Source organism: Lepidochelys kempii, chromosome 2 (assembly GCF_965140265.1).
Source record: "Lepidochelys kempii isolate rLepKem1 chromosome 2, rLepKem1.hap2, whole genome shotgun sequence".
In the NCBI taxonomy this organism is placed as follows: domain Eukaryota; kingdom Metazoa; phylum Chordata; order Testudines; family Cheloniidae; genus Lepidochelys; species Lepidochelys kempii.
The window spans coordinates 66,901,113-66,922,229 of NC_133257.1; the positions used below are offsets into that span (position 1 = coordinate 66,901,113).

The following is a 21,117-nucleotide window of genomic DNA, read 5'->3' on the forward strand; positions in this document are numbered from 1 at the left end:
GAGAGAGAGAGAAAACACAGAGAGATGTGGTTGAATATTGTGGTTCAGATCTAAGATGCACAGTGGCCTGAAAGATGAGCCTCTACCCATATCACACTGAGATCAAGGAAGACCCTCAGAGGGTCTTAGACCTGGCTTTAGGGGTAAAAGCATCTCCTCCTATCCACCTTATTCTCCCCCTTGTCAGACTCCTTTCCTTTATTTACCTCCTAGCATACAGAAGTCCAAGCACAATGATGTGTTGCAATGCAACCTTGCTCCCTGATGCTGTACTCTCTATACCCACCCCCAAAGCACCAGTATGTGAGCTCCCCACCATTTTCACTCCTCCCCCACTTATTCTGATCCCTGCCTGACTCCACCACCTATCTCTATAGTATTTATAGCTACTCTCAGCTGCATGTCTGTGTGGATCCCTACTCCATGCACTGTCTGCTTTAAGTGTGTCAATACTGCAAAGCAGCCAGTGAGACACAGCTGCTTGAACACCTTAACCTGTGACCCTTTACTTAGTTATACTTCAGATACAATTTCAATAGAGAGTACATGGGATGAAACCCAGTGCCTTGGCAGCCCTTACCCAGGCCATTCTTGAACATCCATCATTACAGTACTCAACTTGCTGGGCACCCAGACAACTTAGTCAAGAGCAGCTACCTGCAGTGTAAATGTGCTGGCCAACCAACTCTAATTGTTATCCAGAGATAGCTGGCTAAATGGCTATTTATGCCCATACAAGCTTTTGAAAATGCAGGTGTTTAGTAAAGGTTCTGTGGCTTCCAGGTATGGCACACAGCTCCCATAGGGTGGGGGAAGATGATGTTATTCCCAAATACAGAAGTTTTTAAACTGACGCGTGGCCCTCCAAGGGGTGTGTAACAGGACACGCACCCCCTTGGCCAAGTGCATGAGTCTTCAGTGACTCAGCCCTCCAGCAGTCTCACACAGTTGGTCTGTGAAAGCAAAGCAAAATCCCTTCTGGGGTACAAGTCCTACAGGGATGTATCTCTGTGCTCTCTGTAACATCTCCCTCAAGTTGCCCAGCTCTGGGATAGAGCGGTACTAGTCGTGCTGCTGCTCTAGTTCCCTGGGCCACTTCTCCGCGCATCTTCACCTTTACCTCAGGGCCTCGTCCCGATGGAGTCCCAGCAACCCTCTCGGAGCTCCTCACTCTCACCAGCTTCTGGCAGCACTGCCTCATCCAAGGTCCTGCAGGTCCCTCAGCCAGCCAGCCACACACCATCCATGCTCCTCCAGCTCCAGCAAGGAACTGGCCTTACTCTAGTCCTGCAGCTCCTCTTATACTGACCTGCTGGGCTCTGATTGGCTGTGTCCCAAACAAACACTCTAGGCAGTTTCTGGGCCCTTTTCTGCAGTGGGGTGTGGCAGGGCTGTGAGGCCTTCAGCAGGGGGCCTCAGAGGGTCTGGTATACTCTGTCACAGGGGGGCATGGAGGAACATTTGGGGAGGAGGGTGTGAGTGGCAATGCCTACCTTGTGCAGTGGAGCATGGGGAGGGAGTACAATCTCTACCCCTTGACTTACCTCAGCAGGCCATCCAGCCTGTGGGTCAGGGCCACATCCGCTGTGGCCACACCCAGCACTGGCTCTGGCCCCAGAGACCATTGCATGCACCTTCCCCAACCCTGAAAACCTGAGGGGGGAGTGGCAGGTATTGGGTCTATTTTTGCCTGGGTTGGGGGGGCACAACCCCAAATTGTAACTCAAAGTGGGGGGGGGGGGCGGTGCGCTCAGCTCAAAAAGTTTAAAAAACGCTGCCTGAATACCTCCAAAGATATTAATAAATACAAATGCATGCTGTATTTTCTCTGAGCGCTTTAATCTTAAAGTAAAGACTTTTACCCAGATGTTACAAAGCTCTTACATCAGAAGGTCACTGGCTATTTAAAATAAAGAAAGGGTGACAACATGTAGTTAGTGATGTCTTAGATTCTCATTTTTCAGGGTTGTTCAATTTCTTTTATGTAACCACAGTTCCTTAGGCATTAAAACTGTTCAATTTGTTATTACCTGAGCACTGCTTATATTTTATTAGGTATGGACGTGAAGCTAATCCTTGATTCCAAACACGCCCAAACTTTGTAGTGGTTCAGATCCACATCAGAACTCTGACTCGGAAATCTATATTTTATTTACCAAGTATTTAAGTCTAGTATATTGTTTTAAACATATATTTCCTTCCTCCCTCACCCCAAATACACAACACTCACCATGCAAAACACACAAACAACTCGTTTGTCACAGCGTAAAAAATAAGAGAATATGAAAAAGTTGTCTGGGACATTTTTAACTTAAAATGTTTTCTTTATTGATTAGCACACACAATGTATTTGTGATTGTTTAAATCATGCAGATATTTGTCTTACAAAACATTTGACTTCCTAAATGGTTGCAAATGATTGAAAATTACTTATAGTTGGAAATGCCTACTCTGAGGTAAGAACTTAAAATAAATTCTACTGACCAAGGATGAGCGAAGTATAGTGAAATAAGTTTTCAAGTTTTTGGGAAATAATATTAAAGACAACATTCTATACATACTGGCACATGGGAGGCAGCCCATTCTCCTCATCTAAGATTTGATCCTCTCTTTTGACTCACGGTATGCAGATTTATAATATCTGTGGCTGTATAAATACAGGAACCCATTTTCTATTTCACGCTGTTTCTATCTGCATAGCAGAATGAAGGATTAAACTCTTTGAAAAGAATATACTTTCAAAGAATTGTCATGGTTTAATCACGCAGCTGCCAGTGAGAATAAAGAAAATTGCATAACTAAATTCCCATTGTACTACTTTGAAAATTTAACACTTTTAGACAAAATATCAAATATGAAGAGCTAAAGTCCAGGTGCAAAACTGCATGCACAACTGCACATCTTCTTTTGTGCATTCAAATGACTACATAAACAAGTCTTGTGTTTGTGCACACATGTTATCTGAACACCTAAATAACTGCTTGTGCATGGAATTATATATCTGCATAGGTCTCACTTGCACGCGTGTTTGAATGTGATCATCAAGCCAATTCTTTGGAAAATATGGAGCTTTGTTTGTCCATTAGTTGCTATTACTCTCTACCATTTCTATTTAAAGTAAATTCTTTCCAACATGAGAATTACACCTGGAGCACAAGTGAGAAAAATATTAAATATGAGTGAGAACAATATTAAATATATTCAGAAAAGGCTGAGATTTGTTTTTCTTTTGTTACTGATCCATTCATAGTGACGGTTATAGGATAATTTACAGGAAAAATATTTATAGGTTATTTTATGTAATTATACTGCACCAACAAAACACTACAAACAGAATATTTTAAAATCATATTAGGGCATGTAAACATGTCAACTTACAAAGAATACTTGAAAATCTATGTGCTAAGGGAGGTAAACATATCTCAGCCTACTGGGTTAAGTTTTCAAAAGGCTGTTTGTCAATGCAGCATAAAACATTTCCTTAGTGCAAGACTTACCAAGTGTGTAAAAAGACACTGACTCCCTGAAAAAACTCCTTTTCTCCCCTAAAAATATCTGAATAATAAAGTGATATCTGTGTTTCTCAAGTAGCTTATTAGTTCTTGCTGAGTTTTGGAACATACCCATTTATACAAGCTTAGTTTTAAAACTGTAAAAACATTTGGTGAGAAATCACTCTAAAATCTGATTCAAATATGCTATCGTTGGAACACAGAACAGAAATAAAAACAAAACTGATCTGTGCAAGTGAAAGAAGATGTTGATTTGATTCCCTCCCTCCGCACCACTGGAAGCATCCTTGTATGACAGTTTGGCACATTACCTATCCACAAAAGCTATATTGGACTGACAGGTGCAAGGTTACTTTAGTTGTTGAAGAATCACAGTGTTAAGTATATCTGCTTCTTGTAGTGTCAGACTTTCATCTGTTAGTTCTTTATTTGGAAATGTAGTCACAAGAACAAAGTCAGATGCTGCAAATGCAGGACGGGACTGGATAATAAAATCTCGAACATCCATAATCCTGTTGAAATAAATATGATATAAACACTGAAAATTACTAATGATTTAATTTATACAGGAATCAGCTGCCAACACCAATAAAGGCAAAAAATTTGAATACTGCAAATACAGCATGCACTATTTACAAATGCACTTTTGATTGTATACCTATATTTTGATTATATTCGCCAGATTAGGATGATAATCTAGGGATTCTTGCTTTCTGAATACAAGGACTGAAAAGAAGAGTAGATGTATGGTTTGTCTTATATAATAGAAAGTTACTCATCTTGTAAAATCTTGAGCTGTCTCCCTCTATAAGTGCTCCACTTCAGGTGTGCAGGTGCCTCTTGAGTCATTGATCAGAGATTTTCAGCTATCAGTGTCTGTTTAGCCTGTGCATTCGCCTATGCCTCCTTGTGCCAGACACCAAGGCTATATAGGTGTGTGCAGGCAAACTGGCCTCAGGTCCTTCTCTACCCAACTGTCCCCCAAGGAACAGTTTGAAGCACAGGGGAAGGAGGGCAGGTACTGGAGCACCCAAGGGGACACACATCTTGAAGACTGTAGTTACTGCACAAGTTGAATAACCTCCTCTTCTTCTTCGAGTAGTGTCCCTATCGGTGCTCCACTTCAGGTGATTTCTGGACAGTATCCCCAGAAGGAGGAGGGAACTTCAAAACAGAGTCCAGAACTGAAGATGATACTGTAGAACCTACTGATGTATCAGATCTGACCACATGGATAAGGAAATGAAGCTGGAATACAGGGTTGGTTCCACCACTGTTGATGACCAATACAATCCTCCCTGGGACTAGCCAAAAAGGAATTCCTGAAGGGGCAGGTTGGTGAACCCCTGACCAAGACAGAGGAGACTGATTGAAAGTCTCCCTCTTTCTTTTTTATGTCATCCCATCGGGTCGGGGGGCACCACTGAAAATGGTGGAGATTCCTACGGTGCCAAAGGACAGTAGCCCAGAGACTGGTGTCTCAGTACCGAAAGGCACTTAGTACCCATAAGAAGCAGGGACTCTGGTCCATCAGATAACGTAAGGTCCTTAGAGTGCTGGAATGCCTGTGATACTGAGAAGGGATCCAGTACTGAAGCAGTAGCCCAGGCCATGGTCACCAAAGCCAACGGTACTGATGATGATTACACTCCAGGTGAAGAAGGGGGTCATGCCAAATGTGCTGGCACTGATGGCTGGACAAAATGAATCAGTACCAATGGCTGGACTAAGGGGAGTAATGGCACTGCTGGCTGGGTCGGATGCATTGGTACTGACTGCTGGGCTGAACTCGACAGTGCCCCATGACTGCTCTCCTTGTGGGTAAAGGATACTGGCATCCTGCCAGAGCAGTGTCTTCTTTCCTTGGAGCTCCAGTGCTTCACAGCCCCACCAGTCCCCATAGAAGAGTCTTTGGCCTCAACAGTACCCTCGGAGACCGTAGACTTGGTGCGGAGACTTGGTCTTTTCTGGTGCTGGCTCCTTGGATTGAGAGTCTGCACTTCTCTTTTTGGGAGCCTTCCCAGAAGCCTCCAAAAATCTTCCCTTCCTTGGGGGAAGCTTGCCCCAGCGTGCTCTGGGTCTGTCTGAGGACAGGCATTCTGGAGGTGGGAGGTTTCTTGTGACCTGGTTCTGGCTGCAGGAGTGTTCTGTCATGAACAGTCTTAGCTTGGTCTCCCTGTTCTTCCTTGGCCTACACTTAAAGGTCAAGCAAAAGTTGCACTTCTGAGAGATATGGGACTCCCCCAAGCAATGAACACACTTAGAGTGGCCATTGTTTACAAGACTAGCCTCATTAGGAGAGGCAGCATTTGAAACCTGGGGAGCCAGGCATGTCCTGCCAGGAAAAATGAGTCTCCCAAAGGAAAAAAGGGTAAGGAGAACAAAGCAATCCCCCCTCACTATCCACAGAAACTAACTATAACTACTACTACTAGTAGTCTCTCCATAGTAGTCGTCCATCACTGATAATGATGACAATATTGTTACAATTCTCATCTATGGCCATGCATATGACTCTGAAGTCCAAACCCTGATGCAGAGTCGGCTGCACTGAGGGTGCAGGAAGTCCGTATCCATGATATTTGACGATGCAGCTCTATGGCATCTTTCATATGCAGCCTGGAAACAATTTGGTCAATCCTGCTCAAACCCATGGCATGCTAATCTTGTCAGAGACTACCAGTGAGTCCTGTTCTGAGCGGTTTGCTCAAGTTCTTTGAGATTGATCCCAGCCCACAACAGACCGCATTTCAAGTTATCTATGAAGCGCTCATACGGATAACACTTCTTTGTTTTGCCCTGTCTCAGCTCCCCATACAGGATCTGTTTTGGGAGGTGGTGGTCTTCCATTCTGATGACATGTCCAGTCCTAATTTGTGCTCTCAATAACATTTCCTCGATGCTGGTTGTGTTTGCTGTAACTATATACCACACTAACATTACCAACTGCTAAACTAAGTATCTTAACACTAAGGAAAAACAGAATGGCCAATGTAGATACACTAAGGCTCCGTCTCAGGCTGAAGTGCTTGAGAAAAAGCTAAGGGCAGTTTGCCTGTGCACCCATATATAACCTTGGTGTCCGGCACAAGGAGGCACAGGACGCATGCAAGAGCTGAATGGACACTGCTAGCTGAAAATCTCCAATCAAGGGCTCGAAAGGCACATGAGCACCTGAAGCGGAGCACCCATAGGGGACACATCTTGAAGAATGAAGGTTGTGGCACAGGAGTTCACTAGATAAACTCCTTTTATTTTTCAACGTAATTTACTCTTTCAGCAGTTTGAGTACTGAGAGTTGAGTAAAATCCAATACCCCACATGTAATGACAAAGCCAAGCTAAATTAACGCCAGTTCCTTAATCAGCTTCAATTCTGAGTGATCAGTGCTGTCCCTACTTCCCAGACATGGCCAAATCTGAATGAAAAAAGAGAAGCATTACACTGTACCCCTGTGGTGTAGCTAGGTATCGAAATTTGGGTGGGCCCCAAATTCTGATGGAAGGGCAATGTCTAATACCTGAGCTCCCACCTTCACGTTGCATGGTTCCAAAATAAAGCCCATTAATAAATTCACTTAAACTTGGCATTCACACAGACTCTGATTCTGGTGGGCCTGAGTGAGCTACGATCCATGTCTACACCAGATCCATGTCTACACCCTTGATGTACCCTGAAAGTCAGCAGACTAGCTCTGACAGAAAAATGGTGGTTGGGGACAGGAATGTGTTCCAAAACCAAAAAGTTTTCTGCTGAATACCCTATCAACCACCCACAATCTAAAAACTGTCAGCAAAAGTACTTCAGATGACATCATAAGTAGTGTCAACACACAGAACAAGAAGTCATCTTAAGACAGCCAAGATGCAAATTATACAGGGCTCGAGAACAAATTTAATGCTGCAAAATTGTTCCAGAGGAAAATAATAAGCCTGTGCAATCTTTGAAGAGTTAGTGTAAAATGTCCTCTTTAACCAATAATTAAGCAAGCAGACAGCAGCATCCTGCAGTAGCTGTAGTTCCTTACTGATCGTCTACCGTACACTGGGCTGTGAAGTGTATTCTATATTGACATTATCAGTGCTTGGATAACTATGACAACTATGTGAGAAAAGGGTCACTATTGCCTAACAAAATACATGGAAACAAGTGCTTCTGGCTATTGATGCTATCTGGGAACCTAGGAGCAGGTTGGAGTCCAGAATCCCCCTTCCCCTCCTGGATGGCAAAGTTCCTTCAAGACTGGAAATACTCCCTCAATAATGGGGAAAAGCAATATCCTGGGTCACACCTTGTATCAGTTTCCCCGCTTGAGCTGGTCAGGAATATTCAATGCAGTGGTTTGTCACAAAATACTGATTTGCCAAAACTTTTTGCAGGAACATGCCAGTTTAAACAAAAAACTTTTGCCAGGAATGGTTTCCTGGGTTGAGGATGGAATTTCTGGTCTAAATGAGAGAGACACCTTCCTCCTCCACCACCACCAGAATAGCCCACTGGTTAGGGCATTCAACTGGACGTGGGAGATCTAGGTATGAGTCTTGCTCTGACTGATTCAGACCAGGGACCTGAACGTAGCCTCCCACATCCCAGGTGCGTGCCCTATGCACCATGCATTGACTGTTCTGGAGTGTGTCTCTCTTCGGCTCTTTGCAACTACATAAAATGTCACTGTTTTGTCTATATGCAGAATGGGAGTGTTTTTGAAATCTCAAAAATTTTAACAGGACAGGAAATCTGTTTCCTGCACAGTTCTATTCCCAATCTATCAGCATCACCTTTATTTTAATTGGACTAAGCCTCAGCCACCTTGCTCTCAACCAAATACTAGGAAAGAAGGAAGGTTGTATTATTCAGGTCTGCTAAAATAAAGAGACTTAGCATTGCAAGTCCCTCTGCTCACTGATTGTACTACAGCTGAAACTGTCTCACTCTGCCCACCACAGTTCTCACATACATGTAGAGCAGGAAATGTGACAACAGTATAACTTTGCCAAACTCTGCACAAATGCACTCTTAGAATGGATAAGTAATTGCATAACACCACACATCAAGCAGCCAAACAGAAGTAATTCTCAAGGCTATATCCAAACTAACAGCCAGAATGATATGAGTATGGACGATGAAAGTTATATTAATTTTACAATTACCAAATGCCTGAATCTGATCACCTCCAAAAGTGTAATTCTACATCTAGCGTTCCTCTACCGCAAACATTCATAATTAATAAACTGCTTATACACTTTACCTTTGTTACCATCATTCTTGCCTTTTTATATGCCAGCTGCTATTTTAGTTCTTTTTTTATCTTACTGAAAGAAGTGTGGTTACTTGTATCTCTGTGGCATTAGTTTACCTGTGTGTTTGATTGAACCTTTGTATCAAACGGCTTCCATCCGCTAGCCTAATCTGAATTTTAGTTGTTGCAATGGAGTCATCAATCAGAACAGTTGCATTAAGAATGGATTTTTCCTCTTCTTCTGGGGAAGAAGGTGTACTGACAATTTCAGGTGTGAGGCTAAAGGATTGAAATATAGGTGTTACTGAAAGAATTAAACCACAACTGAAAAGATGTATTTTAGAACATTTCTTATCTTTTTTTTCTATCTGAAACCAGTATCATGCACTGTATGCTAATTGACCTGGGTATTGAAAACAGTGTCAAAGCTGTCTGCATTAATACATGGATAAGATTTTATAAACATGCACTTAGTTACACAAGAACATTTTCTCCATACATGAGGTTTCTTGTACATATTTTTTTATATACAGAACTATTTCACACAGGGATATAAATATTGTTTAAAAAGTTAATCGTTTAAACGATTAAAATTTTTTCACTTAAATGGTTAACCGATTAAAGGATCAGACTGGTGCGGCTGGGGCTGCTCCTGCCCTTGTGGCTGGGGCCAGCGGGTGGGCTGGTGTGGGGTTAACGGTTAAGGTGGATTAACCAGTAAGACTAATGCTTACAGGTTAACTAGTAAACATTTTACATCCCTAATTTAATGCACATCACTACGAAAGAGGGAAGGCTAATACAGTTGCATAATTTTATATATATGGACAGATGATTATAAAACAACCCACAGGTCGCAGGTTGCCCATCACTGGCTTACACTGAAAGCTCCAAATCAAAAACCCATGCAATTAATGGAACCAACTTTTGACACTTACACCCCACACACCTTACCTGCAAATGAAAGCTTTTTCAGCAAATTCATTTGAATATGTCAGTTAAGTGCAAAGAAGGAAGACTTGGAGAGTGAAAATCTGAACAGGAGTTTTGAAGCAACAACAACATGTAGCTATTGCCTGTTGTAATCAAACAAATCTGCTTATGTGATCTTAGATGTGTTATATATTTATTTTAACACAGTTAAAAATTAATTACCGTATATACTTGTTTATAAGCCGACCCCCCGCCAAATGGATATGTAAAAATAGTAAAAACTGCATGACCCTTTCATAAGCCGACCCTATATTTCAGGGGCTGGCAAACTTTGGCTCCCGGCCCGTCAGGTCGGGACCTTTTGTTCACTTGGGGCGCCTGCAGGCACAGAGCCCCTCACTCCCAGTGGCCGTGGTTTGCCGTTCCCAGCCAATGGGAGCTGTGGGAAGTGGTGCCACTTCCTGCAGCTCCCATTGGCTGGGAACGGGAAACCACGGCCACTGGGAGCTGAGGGGCTCTGTGCTTGCAGACGCCCCAAGTGAACAAAAGGTCCTGACCACCAGCAGCTTACCCTGACTGAACAATAACTGAACAAATGTGTCTTCACTTTCAAAATTACAATCACTTTCAAAATTACAGTCAACTGCGTGCCACTTCCCGCACCTCCCATTGTCTGGGAATGGCGAACTGTGGCCACAGGGAACTGAGGGGCGCCATGCCCGCAGGCTCTCCAGGTAAACAAAAGGACAATGTATTAGATAGTCAATTCAATGATTTCATAGAGTTTAAAATCACCACATTTTGGTGTAGACCCGTTTATAAGCCGACCGCTGCTCTTTGATGCGTCCTTTTTTACCAAAAATATTTGGCTTATGAACGAGTGTATATTGTAAGCTATTTCCAAAAAGGTATCAGAACTGCCTTGCTGACAAAATTAGTACACATTATATAACGTGGTGAGCATCAAGCAGTTGAGATGTTTACTATTCAACTGCTAGGCATTATTGAGTTAGTCTATAAGATTGCTCTGGAGCCTATGATTCTGTGTTACATAAAAGCTTGAGGACAGAATGTTACACGTATATTTTTTTCTGCTTCTTCTTGCTGAGTTACCTTGAATAGTTTTTTAAAGCCTTGTCTAAAAAGGTATAATATCTCAAGTCTGATTAGGGATGCAAGCTGACTGTCACATCTCAGATGCTCAGTCACTAGAACATATTTTGCAGTTGCACTATTATGTAACTGTTTAGAATTTTATCATCCACATATTCTTGCCCCCAGATACCAGATTAAGCAATTCAAAGGCAGGTGTCACATTCTTTAACATTATTGCTTATGTTTCAATGACTATTATCTATGTACTTCAGCTTTTTGTGGCAGCCTTTGAAGCTCTCACCAGGATTTCATTGGAATTCAGGTTTTAACATCATGCAATTTATTGTTCATATTCATTTTGTGTAAAATAAATCAAGCGGGATTCTCAAATTAATATCTCTTCTGTTTAAGGATACCGGACCTGTCAATTGTGTAGCTGGGAGTCTTATATTCAAAGGTGTCACCAGTTCATATACTATATCACAATATTTCTGCCACTGGCATTTCAGCCAATAGATACTTTAATTGCTGCCATACAGAAATCCTATCAAGAACTTGGTCAAGTATCAGACTATGAAAATGTTTATGGCTAAAAGCAGAAAATGACAGAGAAGGATGGGGGTTGGATGGTTCAGGGAATTAGTAATGGAATATACAGTTTGCTATTTATACTGAACGTCATTGGATTAAATACAGACCAAGTACTGACGGCTATAGGGTTGAATAAATTAGTGGTCTCAGTCAAATTCCTGTTGAACTGGTGCCTTCTTTAAAATCTCCAACAAAGTAGGCAAAGTTTTTGGCAGTCTCACGTGAGACAGCAAGGAATTAACAACGATCAAGACTTAAGTGTGAAGGACTATGTATAAAGAGTGGTCCTTCCAGATCAGGGTTGAGGCATATTGGCAAGGTTGCATGAGGAATCCTATACTACAGCTCTCGGCATTCTACCCATTCAAACAGTAAAATAAGGGCTACAATCTGGTTGGCAATCAATCCATTACTTTTAATCAGCTACATTTCCTTAATAAAGGAAGGACAGGTCTTTGTATATATTAATTTATCAAGTGTCTAGGTAAACTGATCTGGCAGATTGGAATGACATTCCACTATGAATGTCAAATTCCACTTCATGATTCTCTAGAAACAGTAATAAAGCAGCAAGTTTAAATTTGAATAGAATAATCTTAACATCCTGCATACATTTTTTTCCGATGATTATAAGCAGAACTGGTAGCACCACCCTTCGTTAAAGTTGCCCAAAAATGTTTCATTATTAGGATGACCATACATCCTGTTTTGGTGGGACAGTCCCCTTTTTAAGCCCTGTCCAGGATGTCCTGACATTTTTGGCAAAAGTGTGCATTTGTCACAAAAGCTAATGGGTCAAATGCACAGTTTTGCCAAAGCAGAGGAACGTGGCGGGGGAGGGGTGTGACGATGTCAGACCTTGGGCTGTCAGCCCTAGCCCTGAGTGGTGGGGCTAGGGTTTTCAATCCTGTGCTGGGGGCAAGGCTTGGGTGAGCCCCACACCGGGGGTGGTATGGGTGTGGGATGGTAGTGGTGTGGAGTGGTGGTGGAAGGCTTGCTACGTCAACCCTGGGCAGCGGGGCTCAGGCTTCAGCCCCAGCCCTGGGTGGCGGGGCTAGGTCTGTCAGCCCTGCTCTTGTGGGGAAAGGCTCGGGCAAGCCCCACATGGGAGATGGGGAGAGAGAGGGCCTTAGGCTTCAACCCCAGCCCTGGGCAGCAGGGCTCAGGCAAGCCCCATGCGGTGTCCTGTTTTCCCTTTGGGAAATATAGTCACCCTATCTATTATAAGACCCTGTTTTTAGTTGCCTATAACTTGGCCAAATGTTAAGCATTCAGGCTGAAATGTTCCATTCTGGGTGTCCATTTCAGGCTGAATTTTTTGTAAAATTTTAGCAAAAATGGTTGAGCCACATCTGAGAATAAAGATAAGGGTAAAATACATTGTTTTCCCAGTGTTAAAAAAATCTTACAACTTTGGCAACTCCATTCTTTGAAACAGGGACTTTAAATTCGGCAGGGGTATCACCCTGATTTCAAGGGTGCAGCTTCTGCTGTTCCCACAAAAACCCCCTAAATTTGACCAATTTATACAAAAAAACCCCCACAGTATGTGATCATGTAATTAAGCAGGGCTGCCCAGAGATGGGGGGGCGTGGAAGGGGCAGTTTGCCCCAGGGCCCCTGTTTCAGAGGGCTCACAAAATGACAGAGGGGCGGCTGAGCCAAATTTGAGTGAAGAAGTGTTGCAACATGGTGAACGGGATTGCAATGCTGCTCAGGTTTGATGCCTGCCATCAATAATGCAGGGAGCGAATTGCCCATCTCATCCAGGCCCAGAACCCATAGTCAAGGTTATTGGCATCTTTATGCCAGGCTTGAGGCAACCTGCCACGCTGACAGCCCAGAAGAAGGAGTAAGGTCAGGGATACTATTCCCGCTAGTGACAGGGCTAGAAGGGCTAGAGTTCAGGGAGAGGCAAGACCTGGCTACATGCAGAGAAGAGCATCCCCATTCCTGTGGGGAAGGCAGCAAACACACAGGCCTGGGGCTTCGCTGACCCCCTCCCCCTGTATCCTTTCCCCTCTTCCTAAACTTTCATTCCATGGTAATTTTTTTTTATTTGGATGGGGACATCAATTTCAGATTTTGAACTGGACCCCCAAAACCCTCTCTGCAGCCTTGAAGACTGTAAAATAAGGCATGCACACAATGGGACAGAATTACATTGCAAAGGCAACCTTAACTGGTCTTCTAACTTCTAAGTTTTGACATATTTGACCTGTGATATTTTGGATTAATAAAGTATTTGTTTTCATTCACTACATTCTTTGAACAAGATGGATCAGTAAACACTTCTGGTATTAACTGCCGTAAGTGGAAAGTGCACTGAGTTACCTTCTCCAGAAGTCTCCTATAGTGTTTGAAAACATTACAAAAACAAAATGCATCTTTTGCGGTCATCCTGAGTCCTACTCTTCTCTTTAATTGCAAATTACACATGCACATGACAGAAGAGAACATTAATTTGTTTACATTTTTTTTTACCTTCCAAGCTTTTGTCCTTCTCCACTGAAAGCTTTGAATTTCAATCTAGGCTTTACATATTCCTGTTCTTGGTGGTCTTCCATATCCAAGTTAACTTGGCCACCATGCACCAACCATTGAAGTTCCAAAGGAATCTCTCTTAAATGCAAAAATAAACCATTTTAGCTGTCTCCTTAAAGTACACAATAGAAATTCCGAATTACAGTACAGTAAAACATTTCAGTATGGATCCTACAAGAGCCTAAACAATATTTTAATAAAGAGTGGAAACTACTGCCCTATCTGTATCAAAATGCAGAGGAATCCAATTGCGCCTACTTCTTCTAGAAGCTAGAGTTAAAAATAAAGACTAATGGAATGTATAATTAATGTAGTTCATTATTAAGTCACAAGTTGAAATCTAGGGTGCACTGATAAAATTGTACACTCATTCATTGTAATAGCTACATTTTGCAAATGATGTTCAAGCAGATGAAGTTACTGGGGAGTTCTGTGTTTAAAAAAAAAGTGAGATGGAATATTGCCCATACTTAGATATTTTTAATATTTTGGTTGAGAATTTAAAAAATAATCCAGAGGAACAGAATTAGAAATGTCTAAAAATAGTTGCTGTAACTTTAAATTTATATTATAATTTTTCACTAATCAAACATTTTTAAAGTTTTCTCAAGTAATCTCTAATGCAGGCGTGGGGAAACTTTTTTCTATCAGGGGCCACTGACCCACAGAAAAAATCAGTCACGGGCCACACACAGCCCCACAAGCGGGGGGGGGGGAGAGGGCGGCGTGGAAGCTCAGGGCTTCCCCCACAGTAGCGGGAACCAGCTGGGGGCTTACCCTAGACCCCTGGGTGGAACTAGAAATGAGGGGTTCAGGGTGCAGCAGTGGGCTCCGGGCTGGGACAGGCGGTTGGGGTACGGGATGGGGTGAGGGTTCCGGCTGGGAATGCAGGCTCTGGGGTAGGGCTGGGGATGAGGAGTTTGGGGTGCAGGAGCGGGCTCAGGGCACGGGAAGGGGATTGGGGGTGCAGGTGGGGGTCTGAGAGGGAATTAGGGTGCAGGAGGGTTTCAAAAACTGGGGTGGGGGTTGGGGTGCAGGCTCTGGGAAGAAGTTTGGGTGTGGGAGGGGGCTGAGACCTGGGGGTTGGGGTGCGGGGTCTGGGAGGGAGTTAAGGTGTGGCAGGGGGCTCAGGGTGCAGGCTCCGGCCAGGTGGTGCTTACCTGCGGCAACTTTGGTTGGCTGCGCAGTGGGGCTAAGGCAGGCTACCTGTTTGCCCTGGCCCCGCACTGCTTCCGGAAGCGGCTGGCATGTGCAGCCCCTAGGTGAAGGGGCAACCAGGGAGCTCTGCACAGTGCATGCTGCCCATGCCTGCATCGCCGGGCCCGCAGCTCCCACTGGCCGTGGTTACTGGCCAATGGGAGCTGTGGAGCCAGTGCTGGGGGCATCATGCGCAGCTTCCCTGATTGCCCCTCCGCCTGGGAGCTGAGGGGAGAATGGGGGGTGGGAGGGGAGGGCGCAGAGGCTCAGGGCTTCTGGCCCACAGCACAGAGACTTGCTGTAAGCTGGATTAAATTAAGTAGTGGGCTGGAGGTTCCCTACCCCGGCTCTAATGGAATACATTTTTTTTGCCTGTCAATCACAGTCCTTAACAGGGATCTTACTCCAATTGAGGGGAGGAAAAAGGCCTTGAGAAATAATCAGCTGATTATTATATTGCAGTAGCACCCAGGGCCCTCAATTAGTAACATCGCCCCACTGTGCGAGGTGCTGTACAAATACAAAGACACAACCCTACCCTCAAGATCTTACAATCTCAAACAATCAATATGTAAAGGGTGGAGGGAAGAGGGATGAAATCTAATATATACATATACAATAAGAGGTATAACATGGATTTTGAAAACTGGACTTGCAGTCACTGGAGTAATTTCAAGTGTTCAAAATGTATTTCATTTTATAACTTATAACTTCAATATTCCTCCTCACAATAAAACTTGTAACCCTACATAAACAAAACTAAGCGTGTTGAGTAAATATTAGCAATACTATATTTTACTTTTGCATAGTGCCATTCAATTAAAAGAATCAGTCCTTTGCAAGTCTTCATACATTATTTATTTATTTTATATACCGCCAAAATGCATCCACCACTTCGGTAGAGCTCAGCTGTTTAAAAACTTATATCAACACTTTTCCTTCTATACTGTTAAGAAAATACTTTTGCTAAGATTGCCTAAGATAGCAAATCATGCTTTTCACATACATAGTGGACACTTCACAGGTATTAAAACTAGGGCTGTTCATTAATCTCAGTTAACTCACACGATTAACTAAAAAAAATTAATCATGATTAATGGCAGTTTTAATCTCACTGTTAAACAATAGAATAGCAATTGAAATTTATTAAATATTTTGGATGTTTTTCTACAGTTTTTCTAAGTGTATATTATTTTTTATTACAAATATTTGCACTGTAAAAATGATAAACAAAAGAAATAGTATTTTTCAATTCACCTTATCCAACTCTCTGATGCGGAAACTACAAAATCTGAACCACCAAAAAAGAAAATCAACCTTCTGCTTGTGGCATCTGACTCATATAATGAAAATGAACATGCATCGGTCCGCACTGCTTTGGATTCTTATTGAGCAGAGCCCATGTCTGCATGGACACATGTCCTCTGCAATGGTGGTTGAAGCATGAAGGGACATATGAATCTTTAGCACATCTGGCACATAAATATCTTGTGATGGCTACAACTGTGCCATGAAAAGGCCTATTATCACTTTCAGGTGACATTGTAAACAAGAAGTGGCCAGCATTATCTCCTGTAAATGTAAACAAACTTGTTTGTCTTAGCGATTGGCTGACCAAGAAGTAGGACTGAGTGGACTTGTAGGCTCTGAAGTGTTACATTGTTTTATTTATGAGTGCAGTTATGTAACAAAAAAAAATCTATATTTGTAAGTTGCACTTTCACAACAAAGATTGCACTACAGTACTTGTATTAGGTGAAGTGAAAAATACTATTTCTTTTGGTTTTTTTATAGTGCAAATACTTGTAATCGAAAATAAATATAAAGTGAGCTCTGTACACTTGTATTCTGTGTTGTAATTGAAATCAATATATTTGAAAATGTAGAAAACATCTAAAATATTTAAATAAAAATTGTATTCTATTATTGTTTAACAGTGCAATTAAATCGCACAACTAAAAAAAATTAATCGCTTGACAGCCCTAATTAAAACATTATTCATGTTAAGGAATAACTACACCTGTTTTGCTCAGCCCAGCATAATATGAATATTCAAACAGAAGGAGGCATTTGTTGCAGTGAATAAACCATGAATTATTTTGAATCACAGTTGGCACTTCTGAGCCTACTACTGCCCAGCAGGAACTAAAAGCATACCCCCTATGGAGATTATTTCTGTTTGAGCATATTCGCAGAAATACATTGCGTGGAGTGGCAATGTGTGTAGGCCCCTTGTTGCGTCAGAGGGCGCGCGCGCACGTGTGTGTGTATATGCAGATAATGCTAGCTAACATCTAGGCTTCAGAGGTGTCCTCAGTGCAGCTATAGCATAATAAATAGACAGTCTATGGAATAGTCCCATACCGCAGTCCTTCTCCCATCACAAAAAAAGTTTTCAAGATAGGAGGAAATTAAGAAAGCGTACAACATCAATCCTTATAAAATTGCAGGAGGCATAAATGCCTTTTGATCCATTGCAAAGAGGTCCCTATGACAATATACACTGTCTGTATCTCTGCAGTAACATTAATCAGCCTAATCTTGTTTCTGGTACAATGATTATTTAATGTTTCAGTACTCGGTTGCTTTACACTGCAAAAAGGTCATATACTTTAATATTCATCACTGTTTTATTACTATTTCCCTTCTCTCCAACCGATTGCTCTGATATAGTCAGCAAAGTAACCACCATTATAACTTACCCTCTTTTAACAGACTCAAGAAACTGAGCATTTGTTGGGTCTGTGTAAGATCTCAACTCTCCATCATCTAAACTGAAACCATTCCTCCATAGTTTAAGCAAAATTTGAACCTATTGAGCAAAGAAAGTATAATAAAAAACTAAATGAAAAAATTTCTAAGCAATTATCTGCTGATCTTTTTTGTTAGCTTTGTACATATTGGCAAACAGAGTACTGAATCTAAAACACACACACATTTTGGAGCAAAACATAGAAACATAAGACAGAAGGCAAAAGAAATAAAAATACTGTGTTAGTTTTTGTAGAGAGATTTTGGACTGTCATTTTTAGATTCCCCCCCCAAAAGTGATATAGACTTCTAGTAACATTGGCACTGTTGCTACAGTTGAAATTACAAATTCAATGGTACTGAGACCTCAGACAGATTGGCACCCTTGAACCTCACAATAAGCCTTGACTTTTAACAGTGACATAGCTAATAGATAAAATACAAGGTACACAGAAAATATATGCCAACAATAGTGTACTAGGCTTAACAGGTGATGCAACTGCTTTCAAAATAGTGAATACTGTTTTTGTTTAAAATTGATCTAGCACCCATAAACTTGCAGACTACTACTACTATTCTAATCACTTGTGGAATAAAGCGAGAGTTAGAATTAGTAATTCTGATAACTGGTTTTATCATTGTTATTTTTATTGTAACACCTAGGAGCCCCAAGTCATGGACTAGGACCCCTCTGTGATAGGCACTGTACAAACACAGAACAAAAATACACACCCTGCCTGCCCCCAAGACCTTACAATCTAAGTATAAGATAAGAGACAACAGATGGGTACAGACAGACTGACCGGGGAGTACAAGGAAACAATGAGACATATTGGTTAACATGATAGGTATGTATGTATTCTCAGCATACCCAGCAACATAACAATTGCCATATTTTCTGTAGGCTTCAGGGCAAAGGAGAATTTTAGAGGGATTCAAAATAGGATAATGAGTTTGTTTTGTTTTACAGGGAGCTTCTCCAAGGCACAATGGGTAGCATAAGAGAAAGCATGAAGGTACTTGTCTGCCAATTTAACAAGTGGGTGATGGAAGCTAGCATCATGGGCTTATTGGAGGTAGGAGTCAACCTTTCAATATGGAATGAGAGATGACAGGTAGGGAGGCAGATAATCATGAAAGGCCTTGAAAGTGCAGACAAGTAGCTTATATTTGATACAACAGAGAAGAAGGGAGCCAGTGAAGGGATACAAAGAGAAAGGTTATATGGTCAAAGTAACAAGCTAGGAAAATGATCTTTGCAGAAGCATTCTTAGTGGAAATAAGCAGGGCAAGACTGCATTTGTCAAGGCCAGAGAAAGGATGTTTCAGTAATCAAGATGCGATTACTTAAGCATTTATACAACACTAAACAATTATGCAATGTTTTATAAAACATAAAAGAAGACATTCCTGCTCAGAAGAGCTTGCATTCTAAAACAGACGAGGAAAAAATTCAGGAAAATGTCTGGGTGAGAGTGTGACTTACTGCCAGGGAAAGTTGGTAAGAACAATTCAGGGTAAACAGAAGAAATATGTGGAAGTCTGGATTTACAAGAAGCAGCAAGAGAGTGCTCACAAGTTTAGGAAAAGCATAAAAAATGAGGTATAGAGTAAGAAAAAGGAGAATGAGGGAGCAGCAGATACAGATGATTATAGCACAGAAAAGGAGCATGCAGGAGCATAGGAAGAAAGAAGAGTAGAGATAAGGATAGGGCAAAATTATGCAGAACCTTAAAGGCAAGGATGAAAAACCTGATGCAGTAAGAAAAGAATCCAGCAAAAGGGCTGAAGGGGACAATTATAATGGCAGAGTAGACACAGATAAAGATGACTTTAGCAATGATATTTTGGAAAGTTTGGAGGGAAGTAGAGGTGAGAATTCCAAAGACCACAGAGGAAGTGGTTGCAAGAAGGAAGAGGAAATATGACAAAAGCATAGACAAGGGTTTTAACAGTAGCTATAGCTGAACTTTGGTTTTTTAGGGTTTGCAAACACAGGACTTGTGCAGAAATCCAGGGTGTGAATGTAGAGCCCACTAGCCTACTGCACAGTAGCAGGCCATGTGGACCCTGCTACTTTGCACTAAAAGTTCTGTAGTGTGCTTTGATTTACTGCTGTTTCTTACAACCTGTTTCAAACAGCAGTATGTCAAAGCACACTACAGAACTGTTAGTATGCAGTAGCATGATCCACACAAGGATTTAGTGTGCAACAAGCTAGTGTGCTGTTCATTCACACACTGGTTTGCCACACACTAAGTTTCTATGTAGACAAGCCCTTAGAGAGGAAGAAGTGACAGAACTTAGCACTAGTTATGGTGGGGAAAGAGCAGAAGTCAAATATGGGAGGGTAGGGGAGTGGAAAATGGTGTTAGAGAAGAAAAGAAAATGAAGAAATTTTAGGAGAAAAGTTCAAGGTTGGAGAAAATGAGCTTGAGATAGCAGGAGGACATTCACATAAGTATATCAAACACAGTTGAAGAGGTGGACAGAGGGATGAAGATTAGAGAAAGAGAATTAGATTTGTAAAATTATTTCCATAGAGGTGTTAGCTGAAATCAAGTGGAGCTATCTTGAGCACAAAGGACAAAGAGGAGATGACCTAGCACAGGACCCTGAAAGGCACCAGAGAGAGAAAGATGCTTTAGTGTTAATTTAGTTTTACTGATGATATTATAGTGTAGTTTTACTCTGAAAAGTGACTATATAAAATGGCATCATCTTAGTTCACAATTCTATTCCCTGTGTATATTCAGGGTCATGTCTGCTCTCGTTGGTGGCAAAAGTAAGTTTGACTCTTCTTTACTCCTGTTAGCACTGCCGACCAAGCTCAGCTAAGATTCAATTACTGCTGATGTTTTTTCCATCTTGTGCATCAACTAAGTTGTTTATTAAGCTCCTATCAGTCACACCTATCCAAGTCTGATGAAAACAATGGCAATCAGGAAACAACTCTTCTATTCTATTCAATTTGTCATACTGATCTCAGCACTTTCACAGGTGTAGCTGAAGGCCCAATTTGGATGTTAGAACATTTATTATTGGTGATGATGCATGGTATGGAAAGAACCCTGTTTGACTCTCACTGTGCAAATAATATGAAAGGCTGACAGGAAAAGACACCTCTTTCTAACTATAAACTGACACAGAAATCACTGAGCTACAACAACACAGAACACTATGAAGCGGGAAGAGATTGAAGCTTCTTCTACAAAGTAGAACCATTCCGGTTGTTTTCTCTTCACCCTAAATAGGA

The 21,117-nt window shown here is 41.8% G+C and overlaps 1 protein-coding gene across 1 annotated transcript in view; it reads right to left on the reverse strand.

Annotated features, from left to right (window-relative positions):
• Nucleotides 1-2,309: 2,309 nt before the first annotated feature.
• Nucleotides 2,310-21,117, reverse strand: part of UBXN2B (UBX domain protein 2B) — a 28,306-nt gene continuing 9,498 nt past the window's right edge. The window contains exons 6-9 of the mRNA XM_073331094.1: nucleotides 17,813-17,922; nucleotides 13,854-13,991; nucleotides 8,869-9,030; nucleotides 2,310-4,024 (exon numbers count right to left, since the gene is read on the reverse strand). Of these exons, the coding sequence (XP_073187195.1) occupies nucleotides 3,862-4,024; nucleotides 8,869-9,030; nucleotides 13,854-13,991; nucleotides 17,813-17,922 (573 nt within the window). The 3' untranslated portion in view covers nucleotides 2,310-3,861. The remainder of the gene's footprint in view (nucleotides 4,025-8,868; nucleotides 9,031-13,853; nucleotides 13,992-17,812; nucleotides 17,923-21,117) is intronic.